Source organism: Eretmochelys imbricata, chromosome 6, assembly GCF_965152235.1.
Source record: "Eretmochelys imbricata isolate rEreImb1 chromosome 6, rEreImb1.hap1, whole genome shotgun sequence".
NCBI classification, from domain to species: Eukaryota; Metazoa; Chordata; order Testudines; family Cheloniidae; genus Eretmochelys; species Eretmochelys imbricata.
In genome coordinates this window covers 52,919,761-52,945,274 of record NC_135577.1, presented here as the reverse complement: position 1 = coordinate 52,945,274, position 25,514 = coordinate 52,919,761, and the positions used below count along the sequence as shown (strand labels likewise).

The 25,514-nt window shown below is 42.1% G+C and overlaps 2 protein-coding genes across 4 annotated transcripts in view; one reads left to right on the top strand and one right to left on the bottom strand.

Moving 5' to 3' along the window:
* Window positions 1-5,991: 5,991 nt before the first annotated feature.
* Window positions 5,992-9,135, bottom strand: RAG1 (recombination activating 1). Its single transcript, XM_077820189.1, has one exon. It carries the CDS (start codon window positions 9,133-9,135, stop codon window positions 5,992-5,994), a length of 3,144 nt encoding a protein of 1,047 aa, XP_077676315.1.
* A 12,552-nt stretch (window positions 9,136-21,687) lies between these two features.
* Window positions 21,688-25,514, top strand: part of TRAF6 (TNF receptor associated factor 6) — a 38,405-nt gene continuing 34,578 nt past the window's right edge. Inside the window, exon 1 of one of the 3 annotated variants that reach the window (XM_077818547.1) lies at window positions 21,688-21,755. The gene's annotated coding sequence lies outside the window, so the exon portion shown is untranslated. Of the gene's footprint in view, window positions 21,756-22,076; window positions 22,098-22,257; window positions 22,280-25,514 lie in introns of those variants that run through there. The other 2 variants (XM_077818548.1, XM_077818546.1) reach the window with 2 other exon arrangements.

Genomic DNA, 25,514 nt, shown 5'->3' with positions numbered 1-25,514 from the left:
AAAGATTAAAAACACTGGGCATGCTTAGTCTTGAGAAAAGAAGACTGAGCGGGGACCTGATAACTGCCTTCAAATATGTCAAGGACTGTTATAAAGAAGATGATGATCGATTGTTCTCTGTGTCTATTGAAGGTAGGATAAGAAGTAATGGGCTTAATCTGCAGGAAGGGAGATTTAGGTTAGATATTAGGAAAAACTTTCCAACTATAATGATATTTAAACTCCAGAATAGGCTTCTAAGGGAGGTTGCGGAATCCCGGTCATTGGAGGCTTTTAAGAACAGGTTGGACAAACACCTCTCAAGGATGGCCTAGGTTTACTTGGTCCAGCCTCAGCACAGGGGGATGGACTAGATGGCCTCTCAAAGTTCCTTCCAGCCCTACATTTCTATGATTCTATTATTTTTTAAAGGGAACTGACCTGGTTGGGATGATTTAATTGGGGATTGGTCCTGCTTTGAGCAGGGGATTGGACTAGATGACCTCCTGAGGTCCCTTCCAACCCTGATATTCTATGATTCTATGACTTCTGAGAAATTGCTAAGCACCAGCCCTCTGAAAATCAGGCCCCATTGCCATTAAGGCATCTCAGTTTGGGCCTCAAAAATTGAGACTCCCAAACTCACTAGTCACTTTTTGATAAATATAGGCCCCAATTACTTTATAAACCTCCATCTCTGACACTCACCTATATCTGTAGGGTGGGGGCGGTAGGCCGACACACAGGACTCTATACCACATGAGCCAATAAACTTCTTTACCTCATAGCAGTAGTAGGTACCTTAGTCTCTTTGTGGTGTACTCATAAACACAAAGCTAGCATGTTACACCATCACAATGACTACCTTTTAGGTTGAGAAGGTAGTTCAAACTCCAAGCATCTTCATTTCTTGGTCCATCTCCTGAGACTGCCACAGGGGCCAATTACTGCTTTCTGAATGGTATAGTTTTAAGATGTTGATATTTGTATGATGTAGACAGTACTAAGAACAATTTGGCCTGATTTCAATGGTAATAAGCACCAGAGTTGTTGGGAGCTGCTGGTGCTCAAAACCTTTGCAAATCAGGTCAAATTTAATCAGGCCACCAAACATCAACTGGTGATTTGAACCAGTGCCCTGGAGATGAAAGGGGTTCTACCTCCTTACAAGCCTCTTTATCCTCTGGTTCCCCCATGATTCTGATGCTATAAGTATATGTGGAAAGTGAAACCCAGCCAAGGAATTAAGCTAATCCAAAATCACAGGAGACTCGTTGGGCTGTTTTTTAACATGGCCTCAATTTTTCCACCCACCATTTTGTGTCAAATGTTAATGGAGGCAGTGAAACGAGACAAGAACTAAGAGGTAGGTGAGAGTTAATTTTTGCAGTTGACTTTGAAGTCAAGGATGGGGAGCTAGAATTTGAAGCAGAGGATGTGAGGAAGCCAGTGGAGAGATTTGAAGAAGGGCTGAACGTGGTCAGAGCAAGGTGGATGAATTTAAACAGAGATCAGATGTCATTTCTAAATGAAGCAGTAGGAGATTCCAAGAAAAGTAAAAGAGTTTTCAACTGTGCTATAGTGCATGCAATGCCCTATGGAGTGAGGGGCTGGAGTAGGCTTTTGGGCTTCAGGGAGAATCTTCATATGTGTTTGTATAACGACTACCACAGCAGGGCCCTGATCCTGCCTGGGGCTTTTTGCTTTACTATAATGTAAATGTTGACAAATACTCATGATTTGAATGAAAGGAACTGAATAAATGTAAGGTGATTGTCATTAAATTGTTTGCACAGCTAAAAAACTGTCTGAGACATACAAATCCAAAGTCTATTTCTAAGAACTTTATTTAAAACCAATTTTAAAAATAAAGAAACTGGGATACAAGAAGTAACAATAAAAACCGTAGACAAATGCTGTGTTACAATGCACTGAAAACATCTTATTCAAATCAGAAATTATGGTGTTGCAAATATCTAGGGTCTGGTTCTGAAGTCCTTTACTCCAGCATAAATCAGGACTGATTCCATTAAAGTCAATGGCGATTATCCTATGGGGGGAAAAATGGTCTGAGACTAGAATCAGGACCGTAGATACAACATTTCACAGCACAACAACTGAATATGCCTTTAATAAATCCTTACAGAAACTTTAAACAAAGGAAGATATAGAATTTGATTGTATAAAAAACAGCAAGAGTTCAATACAGTTTTCACAACAAGAAAACCATTGCCCACAAAGTAATCATTTGAGGTGTTTACACTAATTATTAGATTAGAAAAAAATGTGATTTTTGAAAGCATAAAATGAATACAAGTGTCTCCACTTGTTTAAAGCCACTTCAAAATCAAACAGCTTAATGATAGGTCATTTCTCAAATATGGAGAGAAAACACAGTGCACCTTTTAGCAATCAAGAATCACTTGCATTCAGATGCACGCCTGTGTGTCTGTAGTATTGTTTTTCTAGTCTCTGTGTACAAAAGCTTCACTTGCAGCAGGTGTTTAGCATTTGAATTGTTTGGTTTAATGAGTTCAACACTCTCAAGCAGAAAGTCTCTTGATTTAAATAACATGACAACAACGGAAAAAAGAGATGAAACTAAATTCAAGTTCGTTAAAAAAAAAAAAATAACAATTGCCTTTCTGATGAATGCCAGCCAAACTATACATAGTTGCTAGTATTTGTAATACGTCTCGCTAGCTTAATAGTGTAACTTGTTCCACACGGTTATTTCACAAAAGAATATGTTTAAATTCCATTGCACTCCTAAGTCCCAGTCTATGTACTGTTCCGTGTACTGAACTTCCCCAGAGTATGTGCCCAGTCTTCTAAATCCTTAAGTGCATGAGTAATCCTTGCTTGGTCCTGTTGAAATCAATGAGTCAAAACCCACTTGCTTTTACATAAGCAGTTTGTTGAAGTAATTTTTTGATTTGAGAATTTCAGTAAAAGTACTGAGATAATTTACGCAAAAGGAGCAGAATTTGGCCCACTGACTTGGATGGAACTACATGTGTGAGTAAGGACTACATGTGGGTGAAATTCACTCCTGTGTATGGTGACCAGATAGCAAGCGTAAAAAATCGGGACAGGGGTGGGAGGAAATAAGTGCCTATATAAGAAAAAGCCCCCAAAATTGGGACTGTCCCTATAAAATCGGGACATCTGGTCACCCTACTCCTGTGCAGAGGGCTAGCATACACAACTTAAATCCCATTTGAACTCTACTTTAAGGACTAGTCTTAAATGTTGCATTTGCCTTATGCTGGCCCTCAGCAAAGGGATGAATTTCACCATGAGTGAGGGTTGCTAGATTGGGCGCTGTGGTAATGAAACAGATTCAAGTATAAAACACACGGTATATGATAATCACAGCAAATAAACATGCAAAAAAATGGATACAGCATATTTGCATGATGAAATATTTCCAAAACAAACCAAAAATATTGTTTGAGTTGGTTTCTGAATGTATTAGAAAAGATTGCTACATTATGTAAAACTGACATTTATACATTATGGAAAATATCTGTTATAGTCTATAAAGAGTTAAAAAATTGATCTGGGAAGAAAAAGAATTAAAATGATCAAAACCAGCACTATGCTATAAATGGAAAATTATACTGCAACATATATAAAAGGCACCATTTTTTGCAGTACTTCTGAAAAATTATTTGGAAGCATGTAGTTTCCAAAAAACCCTGTATTAAATATTGGCAACCCAAAGTTCTGATGGAATGCTTAAAGTTTGTTTAAGGAAATGATATGAAGTGTGAAATCTAAATTATAAAACTCTTTTATGAGAAGTAGATATTGTATCCAATAAAATCAGAATAATCAGTCAGAATAACACTAAAATATATTTAGGAATTACTAGCACTTAATTCTCCCTATAAATTGTCTATATATGGTAAATACCAAATTCTAAAAGATACAGTATATAATCACAACTAAAAACTACTACAAAAGATAAAAACTATTAGCTCTTTACAGTTTAATTGCCAATGAGCCAATGTAATGTCAAAACAGAAAATAAAAGCAGAATTGAATTGCTTTAAAAAAAAAACCATGTGCAGTAGTTATTTGTGCATTTCATCCTGTGTCATATATAATTCTCCAAATATTAAAATACCTCAGCTAATCATTGCGTAATGAGCATTCAGTGTGGGATTATCAAAAGAGCATAAGTGTTTAGGAGCATAACTCCCAGTCACTTAGGTACTTTTGAATTATATTTCCTGAAGAATTTATCTGATTAATTTTATAATTAAAAAAGATATTATTCAATTAATTAAAAAACAGTCTCCCAAATTTGGACCCCAACCAGCAAGGCATTTAAGCACATGCTTAACTTTAATCCTCCAAGTAGACATACTGAGTTTAATGGGACAATTCACATGTTTAAAATTAAGCATGTGCTTAAGTGCTTTGCCACATCAGGGTCATAAAACTATGCTTTTAATTTAATGAGTATGTTCAGGAATAATTTGGTTGCCAAATTTCACAACATTTTTAATAAATATTCAACTAATATGTTAAAATCATTTTACCCATGGTCACTATTAAAGACTGGATATTTATCACCTGTAAGAGTCAAGTTTTCTGTGCTATCTGATCTATTTTTATGATATATATAAGGCATCTAGCAATATCAGTGTACAAGAAAATTGCCACCATTTAAATGATGCCCCTAGTACAATGTAAACTATTCTTATGAGCTGTCTAAATATTGAAGTAATAATGCTTAGCACTTAAATAGCAATTTCATTTTCAAAGCAGTTCACCATTATTGACTAAATAATTATCTCAACTTGCCTGTGAGATAGGTAAAAACTATTTCCATTTTATAGGAATGGAAACTGAGGCAGAGAAATTAAATGACATGCTCCAGACAGCAGTGTCAATATCAGAACCAGGACTAGAACACAATAAAAGGTTCCCTTAGTCTGTGAAATATACCCTATAGAAGAGCATAATAGCAATATACAGAACTGGGGAACCACTATAGGCCAGATCCTTGGCTGCTGTATATAAGTGTAGCTTCATTAAGGTCAATAGGGGAAATTCTGCCTCTGTTGAAGTCAATATGAATTGTGACAGTGTGTTCATTGGATTTCACCCAGTGGAGCTAAGATGATATACACCAGTTAGGATCTAATCTTAGAAGTACAGATTGCCTATTGAACAAAATGCCTTGTGGGTGCCAGCTGTTAGCAAAGTTTATAACAAAGCTTGAAAGTATACAATGTACAGAGACAAAAAATATTTCATTTTAAGGTCTGATTTCAAAGCTTATGCACAAGCTTGCATTGTAGAACAAAATGACTAGGTTATAATTATTATTTTAAAATACTGACTAATTTTTCTCTGTGCTTGTACAGTATCTAGCACAATGAGCCCCACACCTGACTGGTTTCTAGGCACTACCACAATATAAATGTTAAATAAAATAATAATATTTTAAACTGTTGGTGAGGTCAACCTTTGGAGCTTGACTCAATGTGTTATACAAAAAATACTGACTCTGTACTTCAGAATGGTTGTCTAAATGTCTCCATGTTGAATCTTTACTTTTAAGAAGCAAGAGGCCATCAATTAAAGAAAGGAAAACTATTCTTAAATAGTAAATAAAATGCAATGATGCAAACAGAAAAAAAACCATCTTCACTTTCTTTGTAACTGTCATAAGTCTTCTGAATCCTCTTCATTTCACACATATCACATAGTCTAAAAACTTTGGTTCACTTTGGCTATTTATTAAACAATAATCTGAGACCAAAGTAAATTAATCACCTTTCTTTCCACTTTTACCTCACAAAATGGCTGGAAAATGACACCAACCAGTAACTCTGCATTACCATTTTCTGGAAACTACCATCCAGATGTTTACCAAACTCCTCTGAGCAGGGACAGATTCCCTTTAACACTCAGTGTAAAAGTGATATTTGCAGGCCTTACTGCACCCTGTCTAGGAAGACTTAATTGCAAACCCAATTCAAATTATCGTTATGTTTAGAATTCCATAGAATCAGTCATTTCTAAAGAGTCTTCTAATGGCAGAGAGTCTTCAAAACTCTGCCCTGGATCGATTGTGAAGCCCTGGCTTTTCAATGTATTATGGGCATTCATGAACTTCTGCAGGTACTTAGAGGTATACAGCCAGTGGTGCTTCAAGACATCCTCCATTTCATAGCATTTTGACTGCCTGGCATTCATTTTTCGGAAACGCCTAAATAATTTGTTCCCAGACTCGTTCCCTTCACTTGCCCAGGCACCAATGGAGCCATCTCTTTCAATAATTTCAGGAACATGAGCAAGAGTTTTGTGAAAATAATTTGTAATCTTGCCCTCATATCTGTACTTGAACTTTGTGGACAGGAGCTCAGCAAAACGTTGTGAATTGAAGCTATACTGACACAGCAATTCTGGGCACTCTTTGGCTGGGCATGAAGATCTCCACACTGGTTTCATCTTAAGGTAAAGGTCCATCAGTTCTCTTAGTGCATCATGCCTTTCCTCACACTTTATTAATTCACATACTGCTTCCACTGTCTCTTTGGTCATAAGCTTTCTAGCAAAGTTTCCATTCATCCTCATTATGGGCTTCAGGTTCATCTTCTTCCTAAGGTGCTTGTCAAGAGTCGACTGCCACCTCTTCCTCTCTTCTTTAGATATGTCAGGGTTCTTGTACACCTCACCTATCTCAAACTGGAATATCTTGTAGAACTCAGCCGCATTGCCAATGTCACAATGCAATGCATCTATGGAAGGAACAGTCTCAATAAAAGGTTTGGCAGAAACACCCTTCACTCTGTCACGTAACTCATCAACAGATTCATTATATGGGTTGGACCTCCATACCTCATACCGCTCCAGGTTTTCAGCATGACTTCTTGTTATGGAGTGGAGGACCAAGTTCTGAGAGGCTTCCAGGCGGGTTGCATCACAAAGGGTGCATATGTAAGTAGAGCCTGAGGCTTCAAGGCCTTCCACTTCACGGACAAGTTTCTCATCATACCCTGTACCCCTAAAGATGAATTTGAATGTTCTGAGGATGCCTCCCATTTCAAGAAGCAGAACGCTGCTTTTCATGGTCTCTCTTTCTGCTATGAGAGGGCTCAGGATGGCTGTCAGAGTCTCATGATCCGATTCATCAGCCAGCATAAGGCACAAGGGCTTGCAACACAGCTCTGAATTGGGCTTGACTTCTTCAAAGATCCTTATATTTTCATTACCATGAGCTATAGTGATGTTCATGAGTGTGAAAGAAAATCGAACTGCCTTTTCAGGGACAGCTGGTCCACTTCCATGCTTCTCGCTGACATCTCCCATCCCATCACAAGACTCCTTCACCACAACAGTGAATGGGCCATTCAAGTAGTCATCCAGGTCTTGTGCTTTCATGCCTTCCAAAATGTCTTCCTCCAAGTCCATTAAGGCAGAAACTAAGGCTGCATCATATCGAAACCTCTTTGCAATCGTGTCTACTGGGTAGTCATCAACTGAGTGTGGCAGGCCTGACAGTCCATCTATAATTCCCACCTCTGTATTAGTGGACACATTTTTCAAAGGGGGTTTCCACTCAAATGGATGATAACCTGGCAAGAGTGCCTTCTCAGCAGCGCGGAGAGCATGCAATGGCTGGAAGATCTGCCTCCCAGTTATAGCTTTTACCGTTCTGTACATTTTATGGTACTGGCTACAACTGAGAAAGGTGTTGACTCGGATTGCCAGGCAAACAGCTGGGTGAAGCCCTGATCCCTTTCCTTGCATTATAGCTTCCAACTCATCTGCTTGTCTGTGTTCATTTCTTGCTCTCAGAGCCAGCAGGAACAAAGTTAGGCACACAGCCTTTATATCACCTCCTTCTTCTTTCTCAGCAAAAGCTTTGACTTGAAGCTTAAGTTCTCTCAGACGATGCTTTTGCGCTCTCCTGGTCAATGAGAGTAAGTGTTGCCTCGGTCGGCCACCTTTATTTACGTGCGTGTAAATCTCTTTCCTTTTCACCTCTTTGTGACTGGACAAATGATGGCAGTATTTGCCCAGCAAAACCTCCTCATCACATTCTTTCACTGGGCATCGCACAGCCAGGGAATTGAGGATGTTCAGGAAGGATTTCACTGGACTCACCAGGTCGGTAGGGAAGCAAGGGTATCGGCAGGCGGGACAATAGCTGCCCATAACTTTGAGGCACTTAAGGATGCAGGTTCTACAGAATAAGTGGCTACATGTCGTTTCCACTGGGTCTGCCAGAATATGGTCACAGACCTGGCAAGAGATGGACTTAACGAAATCTGCAGGGTAGTCAACTGCTAGAAGTTTGGTGCTAAGATGTATCTTCTTGCAGTTGGCAATCTTTTTCATAAGGTTTTTGTTGTTCACCTGTACTTGTTTTTTTACACCTTTAGTTTTTCGGGCACGTTCTGCAATGATCTTGAGCCTTTTGCCCAGCTGTAAATTGGATGGCTGGTTCTTTCTCTTGACCCCACAACGAGCAGTATAACAAACAGTGCAGTTTGGGGAGTGGGACTTCCACTCCATGGTACTATTCCTCGGGAAATACACTTCACATGGGGCGTTGCTGAACTTTCTGTGGATGATGCTCCAGCAGTTGTGACAAAACCGAGTAGGGTGGATTGTGTCGATATCTCCTCGCACGTCAATCTTAAAAACCTTGGCAATCAGATCCGGCCAAGATGTTGCTCTTTTCTCTTTCTTTCTCAGAAGTCCCTGAGTTTCACAGTCCACTGGTCCATGCACTGGATGACTTCTCTTGTAGCGATCAGTTTTAAATGAAACTCCACAGATGCGGCAGAGCTGCTGCAGGTTTGCTTGATGAGCTGCATTCTCTTGTATTTTCAGGTTGTCAGCATCTTTTTCAAGAGCCTGCTTATTGTGATTTAAGTCTGTATCTGCCAGAAGTGGCTTTTCTACCACTGGAACTGCCACATCCATCTGCATCAGAGTGCCATTGTCCAAAGAAGCCTCCTTCTCTGCTTTCTCTTTATTTTCCACTTGGTTGTCTCCAGAAGGTGCCTTTTCAAATGATCTCACTTTAAACAGCTTGAACTTCCATTCAGAAAATTTAGTATACGGGTACTGGATTTCTTCTGGTATGGTGTGCAGGCCCATGCTTGGTGACGTCAGCACGTCCATTCTGGCAGGAACTGGATCACCTGAGGGGGAAAAAGAGAGCACTGTAGGTAAGTGAAATACTCCAAAACGAACAATGGTGAAAATGTACGAAGCATGTGGATTTTAAGAGGCATAAATCTACGGTCATTAATGACTGGTAGATGCTTTCCCAAAGTATGAAATACCATAGTAGATAGAAATTATGTCATGCCAATAAGATATCTGGACAATCACAAAGAATAAAATTCACCCTTGTGCAGAGGGCCAGCAAAAGACCTATGCACCACTTCAGACCCAGTTAAGCCCTCAGATCAGGGTTTAAAGTGAGATTTATGTGCTGCATAGGCTTTGTGCTGCCACTTTACTCAGGACTCAGGAGTAAATTTCACCCATATTGTAAAATAAGCAAATGTTTCCATGAAACGAATTCCATGATTGAATTAAACAGACACAGGTTACAACATAGTACCATCTTAAATTGGGGGTAATAATAGAGTAATGAAATGGCTAGTGTATGTATGCCATTGCCCTCTACTGGACAGAATTGAAACAGATCTGCTGTGTGTCATAGGCTCTATACAGCTAACAACTAAAGGAGAGTTTCCTTTAGTTCAAGTGGTAGGAGCCTAGGCTTTTGGATTAAAAATATTTGATTCTATTGCCACATTTACTGTAAAGATCTGAGTGTGTGACAACTGTTAATCCTCAGAGAGCCACATTTGGTACGACTAAAGATACTGGGAGAGACATTAAAGTATGGATGGGACTGTGTGCAAATGCAATAGATTTTCACCAGTTTTCAAGTACCTCTAGTTACAAATAAAATCAATTTGGTGACCTCCGTGTAAACTGAGATATTTACCCATACAGCAAAGTTGCCATACAACACTGCACAATTGGTAACCTTTGCCCAGGTTGGAAATGGAATTAGGGAGAAGGGTACTGAGAAGTAAGGTACACTGGCAGGCCTGCGTAAAGGATGCTTGCACTATGCTTTCTACACTCCCCTGACCCCAAACACTCCTTTGCCTGTATGTTGCCTATTGAGATTATAAACTCTTTTGGGTGAGGTCTATCTACTTATATGTTCATAAAGCACCTTACACATTTTGGGTGTAATAAAAATACACAGTAATACTGATTAACATGCATACTCTGATTTTATCCAGAAGGGGATGGGATTAAACTATTGAGTGCTCATGACAGGTACTGGATTGAGATCCCTAAAAATGGCCGTCCCTCTGTTTATCTACAGGACAGAAGCAGCATAGGTAGGGGCACTGTACACTTCCCCACACAGCCCTACTATGTGCCTCAGCCCTGATCCTGATGTGGACAATTGGCCATAGAAAGTGCACTGAGACCACCAACTCATTTCACACACCACAGGACAGCTAACAACTAACAGATAGCAGCATCCGATCCTCCAACCTTTACTGCTCACACCTATATCCATGTTCACACAGGTAGTCCTACTGAAGTCAATGGAACTATTTGAGTGAGTAAGGACTATGATATCTGATGACTTATGATCACTGCTTATATGGAATTGAGTTAAACTGGAGGCTAAAAGTGGAAATGTGCATCTCTCATACCATGCTTTTAAGTTGTCAACACCACTACCACCACTTCACTTTTTTAGGCCCTGATCCTGGAGTGGGATCACTAGTGCGTTGTTCCTTTAAAGGCATTCCATGCTAGCCGATCCCAATGCAGAATCATGACCTCATTTAGGGGCCCAGTTCAGAAGGCACTTAGCCACATACGACTTAAATTCAATGGAACAGATCCTCAGCTGACGTCAATGGAGCCATAACAATTTACTCCAGCTGAGGATCCACCCCAAAGGGACAACTCACATGCTTAAAGACAGGCATGTGTTTAAATACCTTGCTGAGCTGCGACCTTATTTGGAAGAGTTACATGGTTTGGACAATGGAAAATGTCTGGTCAAATTTTACATTTTGTAAAAACAATCTATCATCAAATACGCCACTGATGTTGTTGCTGTGGAAACATGACATTTTATACAAATAAATATTCCCCAGAGGGGCTTGCAATTCAAACATTGCAACAATATGCTAGTGGATGAGAGCCTGAAAATGAAATTGGCTAGGCACTGACTAGAAACAAAAGTGAAACCGACCGGCCTATTTTTCAATGCCCAGGTGGGAGAAGTGCACAAAGTAAGCAAATGGCACAGTGTAAAGTATTTAGATTTGTTGATTTCTTTTGCTTTTAATACTCAAGTTGCAGTTAGTAACAGAAACAAAGTTAAATGTATTTTAAGAATATATTATTTTAACCTTACAGTATTTGTTTCAAATAAAGGCGCTATCTTCACTTAGCTATAGTGCTCTCTAAAACTCTAGACCACTGTATCTATTTTGAGGATGCCTGACACAAGAACAAGTTCTTTTCAGTGTCTGAAATTTTGATCTGTCTTCCCTGCATTATGTTTCTGAGATTATCTCTTTTTAAAAAATATAACCTTTCAATAGAGCAATATTTCAATACAATCTTCCAAAGGCCAGCTGGAAAGGATTACTGGCTCTGATTAAGTTCCTAATCCAGAGTGACATGTCAACCTGCTCAGCTCTCGCCTTAAGAGTTTAACTTCAAAATCCTTCAAGTGGACCTTGGCAAACAAATTAAGGGTTTGTTTTCTTTCCAGCTTCTCTTAATTCTATCCCACTGAGAACAAGTTGCTTGCATTGCTATAGCCACCTGCCTGCACTGCTGTGCCCCACTGCCTACAATGCTGAATATGAGCGCCTGCACTGCCATCCCCTGCTGTCCTTTTGGGCTATAGCCTGCTGTCCTGCTTGTTTGTACCCTGCTATCTATAAAACCGTAACCTACTATCTGGTGCAGCTGTACCCGGATGTATGACTGCTGTACCTGCTGTCTTGCTTGACTGGACCCTGCTGTGGACCCTGCTGACCTAGTTGTCGAAATCTACTACCAGCAGAGCGGTGTCCTGCTTGCCCCACAAAGTCCTGCTTGCCTATTGAGCTGTACTCTGCTGCCTGCCGAGGGACTGAATGACTTCTTGTCTTTCACTGTTTTACCCTATTCTCCTACAGTCCTTTGAGCTGCTCCATTGCCTTAAATAAATATTACAAAATGTCTTTTCCTTAGGTGATTGTCAGTCCAGAGATAAGGCCTGCCTGTCTCGTACTAGACTACTTCGCAATGCACTAAATATCATGGAGTTACTTGTGTGGTACCTCCAAAGGTTTTACCTGGGAATACTGCACTACCTAGCTTGATAAGGCCAAATGCAGAAGCTGGGAGTTTTGCCTGAGTACGGATTTAGGATTTGGCCAACTAACCTGTGAATTATTTGGTATCTGAACTGTGCTATAAAATTATAGTTGTAGCCATGTTGGGCCCAGGATATGAGAGAGACAAGGTGGGTGAGGTAATAGCTTTTATTGGACCAACTTCATTTGGTGAGAGGGACAAGCTTTTAAGTGACACTGAGCCCTTATTCAGGAGCTGTGTGTGGCTGGAAAGCTTGTCTCTCTCACCAATAGAAGTTGGTCCAATAAAAGCTATTATCTCACCCACCTTGTCTGTTTTATAAAAGACTGACATAATCATGTAGTGAATTTGTAACCACGTACTACTTTTCTATTTAATTATCCTGCTACTGCATAGTACTTATTCATCAGTTAAATGGTCAATATTTATTCTGCAAGTAACATATAAATCTGTTGCTTGCCTATAGTCTTTTCCAAAACATTTGTCAATGGAATATCTGAGCACGTTTTACACATTAGTCAGTTTATCTTTGCAGCATACCTGTGACATAGGGAAGTATTATTATTTCCATTTTACTGATTACACACACACTAAAAATGATCCTAGGTCTTGTGATTTTGCAGCTAAAGCAGAAACCTGTTTACAGGGGCTTTCATTGAGATTCTCAGTGTCTCTAGCTGCATCATCAGCACCTCTCCAGCTTTGGAGAGCAGCCAACAAGCTATGCCCCCTAAGATTTGCTCAGGGGTATCATTTGCTAGGGGGCCATGAGGGGCAGTTGCCTCCCCTGACCTTAGTTTGTACCTAAAATACTTTTCAGGGGTCAATATGCTCCATTATGTCTTCCACTTTTTGCCCTCCCCCCCCCCCGACTTTGCAGGATATAATATAATCACATCTAATGTTCTATATACAACTTTGGCCTTTCCATCACATAATTTTTTTCTGAAATGACACTCCTGAGTTTGCTCACTAGTTATTGTGATGAACCAGCCAGCAATAGGTATGTTCCAAATCCAATGCAAAGTAGCTAATACCTTCTTTCCTTGTCCCACCCTAGTATGGTGTGTCATCTTAGTACCACAGCTGATCCCAAGCCCATTGCCTTGCTGTCAAACTGCAACTCAAATATAGCAGATGGCTCTTACTCCCTGCTGAGAAAAAGTTCAAAAATTCATTTGTTTCCTTTCAGCAAATATGTCTTAAAGAGATGAGAGACAAAGAAGCCCTATTAGGTCACTTGATCATCCATTCCGCTAGTCCAGGATTGTTGCCTACAGTCTATTAATCAAATACTTTATCTAGTCTAATTCTCCAGCTCCTAAACAATGGAGCTTGAACCTGGTCCCTTGGAAGACTACTCCACAGACCTCAATTCTGGGAACATTTTCCTGACATTACTAGAAATTTGCCTTTGCTCTGTTTTTTCTAATTGGGCTGCACTGAACAATCCTCCATCATGAACCCCACTCCCCAACCATCAAATACACTGGTAATTTAACTGGATCTGACAGCTGTGTTTAATGTTACCTCTTTTTAGCTTGGAAAGAAAAAGAAAATTCCTTTTCTGGTCATCTCAGAATATCTCAGGTTCTTCTGAAACAGGGTCAGATTGTCATGCTCTTACTCACACTGAGTAATACCTTACTCTGTGAGTAGCCCCACTGAAATGAGGGGGACTGTCTGTGGAGTGAGATGCTACTTGTTGGGAGAAAGTTTATAAAATCAGATTAATGACATGTACATTAATACAGTGAAATAGTTGAATCAATTCTTGTATGTCTCACAAGCAGCTGGGTTATTGCAGTTAAGACTGTTAGCCTACCTTTCTCTCACTGCCAGTGTGTAGAGTCGTTTGTACGTCTGCTCAGTTGGTTCCAAACATCAAGATCTCTCTCAATCTCTCTCTCTCCCCCTCTCCCCTCTGATTTTTAAAGCTCACTGCAGTGCTGTTTGTCTCACCCTATCCCTGTCCCTCCCATCTCCCAGTACCGCTCTGGTGCTAACCACAAGTTACCATCAACCACAACACAATACAAAAGTCTCTGCTCCAGGTGGCACCTGGTAATTTACGAGGCTTAACTATGAAGTTAATAAAAACAAGATCCTCCTTTGAGAGACCCCTTGTTTCTGAGATGAGTTTTAATTCCATGCAGAGCCATTCCAGGAGAGTGTCTGCACCTTTACGTGACTAAACTTTTGTATTTGCTTTTTTATGTCTATAGCTCCAGAGCTAATTTCTCCACTGGGTTACACATTGGGGAGAAGAATGTGGGACCCAGTCATGCCACCCTTATTCACAGGATTAATCCCTTTGAAGGACCCTGACATTTAAGCCTACATTATCAGTCCAGACATAACCATGCTTCCAATTTTGTGATTGGAATTTTGTGCAGACAATATGAATCATATTGTTGCCCTTTCTTCTGACACCAGTGTAATGTCCCATTCTAACAAGAGTGTAACCTCTCTGATGAATGCAGATGGCCAGGGTCTTGCAGGTCAGCTACCCACTGGAAGATAACTCAGTGATGTAGATTCTAGGTATTTTCTGCATGTAACTTGTTTCACTTATTCACGTGGTCTGAATTCAACAAGATGAATTTTAATAAAGACAAGTGCAAAGTACTTCACTGAGGAAGGAAAAATCAAATGCAGAGCTTCAAAATGGGGAATAACTGGCTAGGTGGTCGTACTGCTGAAAAGGATCTGGGGGTTATAGTGAAACACAAACTGAATATGTGAGTCAGCAATGTGAGGCAGCTGCAAAAAAGGCTAATATGATTCTGCGGTGTATTAGCTGAAGTGTTGTATGTAAGACATAGGAGGTAGTTGTCCCACTCTGCTCGGCATTGGTGAGGCCCCAGCTGAGGTACTGTGTCCAATTCTGGGTACTACAAATTTAGGAAGGATGTGGCCAAATTGGAGAGAGTCCAGAGGAGAACAAGAAAATGATAAAAGGTTTAGAACAGTGGTTCTCAAACTGTGGGTCAGGACCACAAAGTGGGCTGCAACCCCATTTTAATGGGGTCACCAGGGCTGACTTAGACTTGCTGGGGCCAGGGGCTGATCCCCACTGTCTGGGGCCAAAACCTGAGTGTGTCAGCCTTGGACAGTAGGGCTCAGATTACAGGCCCCCTGCCTGGGGCTGAAGCACTTGGGCTTCAGCTTTCCCTCTGCCTGGGGAAGTGGGGCTTTGGCTTTGACCCACCCATTCCACTACCCGGGACAGCAGGGCTTGGTCGGGCTCAGGCTTCAGTCCCCACTCCTGGGGTCATGTAGCAATTTTTGTTGTCAGAAGGGGGTCAAGGTGCAATGAAGTTTGAGAACCCCTGGTTTAAAAAATCTGATCTATGAGGAAAGGTTGAAAAAACTAGGCATGTTTAGTCTTCAGAAAAGAGGACTGGGTGGGGGGAGCGCGCAGCGGGACCTGATAACAGTCTTCCAATATGTTAAGGGCTGTTATAAAGAGGTCAGGGATCAATTGTTCTCCATGTCTACTGTAGGTAGGACAAGAAGGAAGGGGCTTAATCTGCAGCAAGGTTAGATGTTCAGAAAAACTTTCTGACTAGAAGGGTAGTTAAACTTTGGAATAAGCTTCCAAGGGAGGTCATGGAGTCCCCATCATTGGAAGCTTTTAAAAACAAGTTGAACAAACACCTATTAGGAATGGTCTAGGTTTACTTGTTCCTGCCATAGAACAGGGGTCTGGACTAGATGACTTCTCAAGATCCCTTCCAGCCCTACTACATGATTCTGTGATATACACCAGGTCTGGAACAGAGGTGGTCACAAAAAGCATGCAGACAATCTCCTTTTTTAGGAATCTCAGCCCCAACACCAATAACTAGTTCCCAGGAAGAAGCTGTGCCTCAAGAATTGACTCTGATCAGAGAGCAAAGAGGAGAGCAAACTCTCCTGTTGCTCACACAGTAGGCTCTTCAAGGACCAGTCCCCTACACAGAATCTTGCATAACTAAATCTAACCACCCAGTTAGTCTTCCCAAAACTGAATATTTGCTCACGTGCTAAAAACAGGATGTTGGCAGACTAAGACTACATCTACACTTGGAGCTGGTGGTTTGATTCCCACCTTATGCAGACGTGTCCATGCTAGCTCTGCTCAAACTAGCTTGCTAAAAATTGTAGTGTTAGTGTAGCTGTGACAGCATGGGCAGCGGCAAGCGATGACACAAGTTAGCCACCCTGAGTGCAACCCTCACTCACCACTGGCCATGGTACCTCTGCTACACTGCTATTTTTAGCATGCTACCTTGAGCAGATCTAGTACATGTATGTCTGCGAAAGATGAGAATGACACCCCCAGCTCCAAGCGTAGACATAGCCTCAGTGTAACAGCACCACCTTGTGATTCCTGCCATAACTACATAAACTCCTACAACCCTGACTGCACGTGCAAATTGCTCTTCTTTCATAGGGTGCTCTCTCTGTGTTTCCACAAGATTCCAGCTTGTCTTCCTTCTCCCTGTCCCCACACATACCCTTATTCAACAGGAATATGGGACAGTTTGAGGGTTAGTCAGGAAACATGGCTATAGTGCTTTCATTATGCTGAAGATCAACAGCCCCATATCTCCATATCTCCCGATTCCCAGTTGATGCAATCAAGTGTTTTATATGGTGTCTGGGGCAGGGATGAGGACTAGCTGGCTGAGGCTGAATCAAGATAAGGTTGCCGTGATGCTGGCAGACTGAGGAAAGCAATCGGAAGATGTGGCAAAAGTTATATCTATTCCCAAAATCCCATATTTTGTTCAAACAAGCCCTGATTAAATGACAATATATCCAAACAAGGGATTCAGACATCTTGCTTAGGCACCCACTTTTGGGAATTGGGCCCTAAAAAAAGTACTCTAAATAAAATAGTGAGAAAGTGTCACAACTGTCATTAGGTCCCAAGAGTCTAACATCCCCGCCTCCTTCTCTAGCTATTAACACCTAGCTTTTCTATTGTACTTGTCATCCAGAGATCTAAAAGCATTTTATAAATAAGAGTAAATATCATCATTTTCATTTTACAGATGGGGAAAATGAGGCACTGAGAGGCAAAGTGACTTGCCCAGATCACAGAGCAGACAGAGCCAGGGAGAGACCTACATTTCCTGATTCACTGTCAGGTGCCCTTTCCTCTGGATCACGCTACCTCTCTCTGATTAGACAGTGCTCCCTAAGATGTTATTTAGCTAAATCTTCTCATACAAGACACAGTAGCACTTTTCTTGCTACTGGGCAAAGAGGTGGGAGGGTTCCCTACTTCCCAACTCCAGAGCCCCTTAAGAGTACTTGCTTCAAGAGTGATGAGGCCTATAGAAGTGCAGCTACTCCTGAGTCAGTGGTTCAAATTGCACCATGTACCATAACGGATGCTAACCGTGCCCCAGTAAATAGGTTTAATGAGCCACCGCAGAGCAAATTGTTCACAATGATCCAAACCAAATGTAGAACTAGATCCTGACAAACTGACTCAAATTTGGACCCAGACAAAATTCTCACTGAAATTAAATGGAAGTTTTGGGGAGCAAGAACATCACTGAGATTTTTGCTTGAGTAACAAATTAGCAGGGATGTCAGGATTGGGTCCATAGTGAAAAAGAAAACACAGAGGTTATTCCCAGACTAAGACAGTCCCTGCTAAGCGTCAGCAGGAAAGTGGAAATCTCACAGCTGAACTGTTAATTTCTGTAAACATTGGACCCTTAACTAGAGTGCCTATTGTGGGCCCTACTTCCTCTCTGATCCCCCTTCTGCCTGGACTTCCTTGTAACCTGAGTGGAACTATTCAAACACTAGCTCTTGGAGAAAACATTTCAAAAGCCCTCCAAGTCAGGCTGCATTAGCAGGTGTCAATCAAAATCTCTCTCCACTGACACAAGCTATGCTTTCCTTTCTTACATGAAGCAGCACAAATGCAGTTCACTACAATGGGGATTGTTGGAGGGGCTGTTTGGTAAGTAGTTTAGCAAATCCCTCTCTGAGGTGTTTATTCAGAACATCACCGAGATGGCTGGATGCCTGCTCTGTCTCCCTGGAGCAGGGATTTTAACACAAACTATCAGGTACTCTAGGAAATAGCTCAATTATCACAGTAACCATTTGAGTTCTTATGCATGCAGCTTAATGCTTTGCTTCTCAAGCACATGTGGAATTGTCTTGTAGAGAAGTCAGCTTGTAAAAGTTTTAATTCATCCTGAATTGCGGTAGCCTGAGCATCGGCTGTGATTAATTCCCAACCAAAGCCTAATTTCTGCAGTAGTGTGTGCCATGTTAAGCCAGATGGGTATTTGTTTTCCCCATGCAGCTGGCACCATCAAGTGGTGAACAGTGTTTCTGCATCACTTTATGTCACAAGGTGGGGACCTGGCAGCAATTGGTATGTCTACATTTGAGCAGGAGATGTAAATTCCCTCTCGAGGAGACATGTCTGCACTAGCTTTGATCAAGCTAGCGTGCTAAAAATAGAGTGTACCTGCTGGGGAGGATTGCCTTCCCAAGTACATACCTATCCAAGGCACATCTTTAAGGTGGCTAACCCTTCCTGACAGGACTATACTCTATTTTTAGTGGGCTACTCAATCAAAGCTAGCAGGGGTATGTTCCTTGAGCTGCAATTTATACCTCCAGGTCCAAGTGTAGATATAACCTGTAGGGTTGTCTATAAATTACCTAATGCAGGAGGGGTTGGTAGGTCCTTAATTTTGCCTGTTTTGTTTCAGCGTTACAAGGGTTGGGTCTCAAAAAAATCACCAAAAAGGGTATTATGTAATTTATGGACAGCCCCTATGGGCCTCAGCACCTCATAAATCATTAGGAGTTGGAGGTTGCACTGAATATGGTCATTAAAGCTAGATTTGAAATAAAGTGTCAGAATAAACTCTGATTGGGATTTCAGAATCCAGAATATTCCCATTCCTAGGATGAGCACCTGCACTAGTATTATTTGGTGGGTTACAGGAACAGCAAGAGTACTTTGCAAATATGTTGAACTTTTCATCCGAAACTTTCAAAGTGCTTTACAAAGGTAAGTATCATTATTCCCATTTTATAGTCAGGGAGACTGAGGCACAAAAAGCCTAAATGACTTACCCAAGGTCACACTGAGGGACATGGGTCTTTTTCTGTTTACACCACAAGTGTAATATGAAAGAACCTCATGGCCACGTTGATGTCCAAATCACAGTGTTTATTAAAACTATATTACTTACAAGACCTAGCTACTGTCAGGAGTAAGGCCCTGCAGCTGCACCTGCTTAGTACTCTGCACCTGCTCTTTCCCTGTGTTGTGATTTATTGTTTAGCTCTATGCCAGTGTTATTTATCTAAATGCTTTGGAATTCATATCATATGTGTATTTGAAAAAATAGCCTCTCAAACTGCATCCCACAGCAAAGGAGGAGGTTAATGAAAAATAACAGCTTGTAAAAAGAACCTCTGAGCATGGAAAAGTGAATGTACTGCTCGGTTTTTGCAAACGTAAAAGACAATTTAGGGTTTCCTAAGCAGAGCTGTTAATAATTCTCATTTTCATTCCCCCTGCCTGAAGTGGCAAGGCAATTTTATAAGTCTACCGCAGGATGGCACTGTTGACATACAAAAGAGATGCAGGTGTAACTCTCCTTATAAGAGTAACAGCCGTGTTAGTCTGTATTCGCAAAAAGAAAAGGAGTACTCACGAAAGCTTATGCTCAAATAAATTGGTTAGTCTCTAAGGTGCCACAAGTACTCCTTTTCTTTCTCCTTATAAGGACATTTTCATTCAGTCTATCAGCAACCCTTAAACAAGGTTAGATGGTACTGTGGTAGACCAGCCTATGCCTTGTCTATGGTATCTCTCTCCCCATTGCTAGTACGAGTGGAGCTGAGCCAATGGTAGTGTAAGACACAGGAATCACAGTGACAAAAAATTTCCCAGTTGCCCACCCAAAAAGATGTAGTTGCAAAAGCACTTCCAAGAATAAGTGCTTACAAGTTCCCAAAATAATTGCTAGGTCAACATTTTGATCTGTGATGCAGTAGAGTGGTGGGGACCTAATACGCAGTGCAGTTAATCGCAGGGGGTATGTTAGCTATGTGGCTGGATAAGTATAGAAGCCCTGGCTACTTTAACACACACCATTACATGTGTATTTCATACAAACGTCTCAAAACACTTTACACCATTACTGTAAAAAGAAGGACCACTTTTCCATTCAGCACCAATGTCATTATGCACAAAAAGGCCCCCCTCCTACGAACCATTATTTGGAAAACAGTGGGACTACATAGCTGCTTAAAATAAAGCATATATGTGTTTGCAGGAATGGGGGCAAAAATAACCATCTGTTTGTACAAGTGCCTATTTTGCAACCTGCTGTTGTGCTACCCCATGTAGAAATGTAAGTATGCTTTTTTTCATGTGTATTTTTGTATGAACAAATGGGCCTTTTTAAAAGACATTTTTTGGAACTAATTAAGCCTTCTGTGAGTGGGAAAGTGTTCTTATCTTCATTTTATAGATAGAGAAAAGGAGGCATAGAGTGGGGAAGGCCCAGATGCCCAAAGGGACTTAACTGTTATTCAACCCAGGGTTGAAACACCTACTCCCTAGGTGCCCTGCCAGCTACTGAAATTCTCAGCCCCCAGCTAGGCACCCAGGTTCACCATACAATGCATGGAGAGAATTAGGCACCTAAAAAAGAGATCTGCAAAAGCTGAGTGGTAAGCTACCTACATTAGCTAGTAGGAAATACCAAGGAGAGGGGCACGGAGTGGAGAGGGGGCTTAGGTAAGTGGCTGACTGGGTGCATGGCTGATGGGCTGGAGCTAAGTGGCCTGGCTCCTTCTGCTCAGTCTCCAACAGCAAATCCTATGCTTGTGTGAGGCACCTAAGACTCATCAGCTGTTTAGATAACCCGCGGTGCGATCCCCATTTCCTTTTCATTGGCCTGTTTTAGTATTATGGGAGGGGGACCCAAAAATATTCTGCTGAGGGCCCCCCAGGGGCTAGCACCGGCTCTGCGTCCTGACTGGCCCTCGGCGGACCCCAATGCTGCAGCGCTGCGGGGGCTGCGAGGAGAGGCTCAACTAGGGCAGGGATCCCTGCACAGGGCCTGAGAGGGGAGTCAGCCACCAGCCTCCAGCGCAGGCAGGCTCAGGCTGGTAAATCTCCAGCGCCGACGGGGCACGGCCGCCGGCAGTGCGGGGTAAGTACCCGCGGGAGCGGCCCTGCCCGGGCGGACCGGCCGCAGGGGGCGCTGCGCAGCGCTAGCCGCCTTCCTTCAGGTCCCTCTTGGCCGCGGCGTCCGCCCGTCCTTCTGGGGAGTCGGAAGGAGTGACCTGGCTGGGGGCAGAAACCGAAGGCGGCGGTTCGGCCGGAGGTGAGTGTTCGGGCGGGGACCGCTGGGCCCCACCGGCCCCTCCCCTCCCCTCCCCGGGCTGTCCAGGTGGCTCCGCCCGGACCCGGCTTCCCCGCCGTGACGCGGGGTCGGGGCCGCCGGGTCCTGTCCCCAGCTCCGGGCCTGGGAAAGGGGCCTGCGGCGTCTCCCTGCCTCCCGGGGGGGGGGGGGGGACCCGTAGAGACCGAGACGCTGGGGCCGGGAAAGGGGAGGGAGAGCTCGGAGCGTGGCTCGCTGCCCGCGGCTGGAGAGCGCTTAGCGTGGCCGGGATCCTTCCGAGAGGCTGAGAGGGCAACATCCTGCCTGTTGATAAACGCGAGAGGGGTCAGAGGCGAGCGGCGAGGGCGGGTCTAGAGTGGGGGGACCTGCCTCGGAGCGTAGCGTGAGCTCCTGGGGGCTGTGCCGCTTCACAACGAGGGGCTGCAGGGGGGGGACCTGGTCACAGGCTGTACGTATCTGTGGGGGGCGCAGATGTTTAATGATGAGCGTCCGTCTAACAGAGAAAGGTATAACCCGTTCCGGTGGTTACTGGAAGTGGACACTTAGCCTTATTTCCTGTCTGAATTTGTCTGAATTTTTAACAGCGAGGGTCGTTAGCCTCTGGAACAAATTACCAGGGCTGGGCGGGGATTCTCCATCACTGGCAGTTCTTAAACTAAAATTAGATGTTTTTAAAGCTTTGCTCTAGGAATTACTTTGGGGAAGTTCTGTGTCCTGTGTTATACAGAAGGTCAGACTGGAGCAGTGGTGGGCAACCTGCGGCCTGTCATGGTAATCTACTGGTGGGCCGCGAGACAGTTTATTTACATTGACCGTCTGCAGGCACGGCTGCCCACCTGCGGGAAGCTGTGGCTAGCCCGCATCACTTGCCGCAGCTCCCATTGGCCGGAAACGGCGAACCGTGGCCACTGGGAGCTGTGGACGGTCATGCCTGTGGACATTCAATGTAAACAAACTGTCTCACTGTCCATCAGCAAATTACCGAGACTGTCACGTGTGGCCTGTGGGCCACAGGTTCCCCATCACTGGATTAGAGGATTCCAGTGGTCCTTTTTCTGGCCTTGGAATCTCTAAAGCAGTATGATTTTTTTTTTTCTTAAATGGAAACTATGCCTCAGTCTGGACTGTGTTTGTAGACACTGTGAGCCAGATTCTTCCCTCACTCTTTATAGCAAGCACCAGTCTCATTGAGATTAGGATTGTATTGGTTTACATGAGGGGAATATATGGCCACTGATTAATTGATCCTGCTCCCTGATATCCAGGTGGACTTCTTTTTATGTGATCTAGTGGCTTGAGTGAAGGACTAGTTGTAAGGAAATCCCTGAGTTCTACCCGAACTCTGTCAGAATCCTTGTATAGTCTTGGACAAATCACTTGATTTCCATTTGTCTCCATTTTCCTGTCTGTAAAATGGGGCTAATATCTACTTTAAGTGCTTTAGGAATTGATTAATTGATTATAAGTGCTTTAAAAATGAGATCTGAGAGAGCATACAATTTGCTTGCAAGAATGGTAGTTGCTCTTTGGTACAGACAGGCAGTATTTGATATTTATAATAAATATTTTAAGTACTTCCCTTGCCAAGTGTAATAGCTTGAAGGGTATTTATTTGGGGTAAATTCTTGGGATAGATACTATGTGTTTTCTCTCTTGATCCTGATCCCTGCTGCCTTCTATTAGTTTTCTAATGCCAATGCTGGCTTTAAAAAAATGATCATCCTGTAATTGTTTGTTCGGTTCTTTGAGCCTAGAAACTGATCGTAGATTCTCTTTTGAGCTTTCTCTAACTTTTCATCTGTTAAACTATGGACTGGTTAATGGGATTATGGTATTTTTCTGACATTCATAGGTTGCAACACAAATAATAGTAGTCAAAAAGAGAGACTGACTTAGCTGTACATATGTGAGTTTACAGCTCTCAGTGTGTTAGATGTGATGATTATTGTTGGTGGTGTGGGGAGGGGAAGGGAAACCTTGCCTAGTGTAACTTGCCTTACCCGGTATCTCTCTCCATCTGTGTAATAAGTTATGAATGCAGTAACACTGGTTTCATTTAATAAATTCTGCCTCAAACAAGGTAACATTATGCCTCTTTAGATTTGAGTCAAGAGAGCTGCAAAACTGATCAGATTGTCAGACCAGTTTGGATTACATCCATTGTTTAAGATGATGGGAAACCTTCCTCCTATTAAGTGATAGTCTGTAGTCATAGTGGATTAGTGTGGTCATAATATTAAAAATGATTAAGAATAGAACCACCTTGTCAGAGGCAAAATATGCCTCTGGCAAATTTTAGGACTGCACAGCCAACAGCTATTCATGAGCAATGTGGATTCTGTTCTGTGTCATATCAACAGAATGGTAAAGTTCTGAATGCCATCTTCAGTGATGGAAAAGATAAAAAGAATATAGTTTGGGAATCAGTGCTTGTCATTAGAAAGCCACCTTTTGATTTGCAAGTCCTAAACATGGAACCCCTTTAAGTCATTTTTCTGCTTATAATTGCATTGAAGCTATAGCATCTTGTTTCCATACACTTCTGGAAGCTACAAATGTTGAGAAAAGTGCTAGCAAACTCTGTTTCTCTACAGATCTTGTGATTAAATTTAATATCAAGAGCCATAGTTTTCTAGTCCATGACTTTATATTCAATTTATTTCACTTTTCTTGTAGCATGAAAGGACCACAAAATTAGCCTCAATACCATGCAGAGAACTTATTCACATATTAAGTACACTTGATAAAACAGTAGAACTATTTTGGTGATGGCCAGCAAATGAGCCTCTTGCCCACACTACCTACGCATTGGTCTGCTGCTCATTCCACGTTCTTCTCCAGTTTTCCCCCACAATTAAACTTTCCTGGAGTTTCACCAGGCACTAATGAAATGTAGGTGTCAGGTTTTAATGTTGTAAACTAATATGCTGTGCAGTTTTTTTTAAATCATCCTGAAAATACTTTTGCTACTAAAAATCTATTTAATGGAAGATCTTTAGACACGAAGTGTACATGTTTTCAGTTCAGTGTCAGTGAATTTGATTAATCCAGCATCTCCAGACAAAATAATCTTATTCGTATCACAATAGTGCCCAGAAGCCCAAGTTAATTTCAGAGCTCCATTGTGTTAGTGGCTGTACAAACACATAGTGCAACACAAATGATCTCTTGCTGTCACCTGCCAAAGGGAAATAAAAGTAAATATAAGAGTAAAGTGAATGGATATTTCAGTTGTTTAACAATAGTATGGTTGCATAGCACCTTCTTATCCAAAGGTTTTACAGCATTTCTACAAACACTAATCTTCACGACCATCTTATGAGGTTAGAAGATGCCTTAAAATAAGGCACTGAGACTTGACCAGGGTCACTCTGCAGATCAATGTCGGAGCCAAAAATAGAACCTGGGAGTCCTGTTTGGTCCTGATCTTAAAAATATGCGTATTTTTAACTTTAAGTCCATGGCTGCTCTCATTGAAGTCAATAGGACTAGTTGTATAAATAAAACTAATCATGCACAAAGTGTTTTCAGGATCAGAAGAGTGTCTGTCTCTGCTTTAGGCACAGCATATCTTAGGTACTTACATCATCCCCTTTACCGCAGTATCTGAGCACCTCACAATCTTTAATATAAATCTTCACGGCACTCAGAGAACTGTGGCATAAGAGAGACTGGGTCACACAAATCTGTAGCAGATCAGGAAATTAAACCTGGTTTTCTGCATCCCAGGTTGGCACCCTA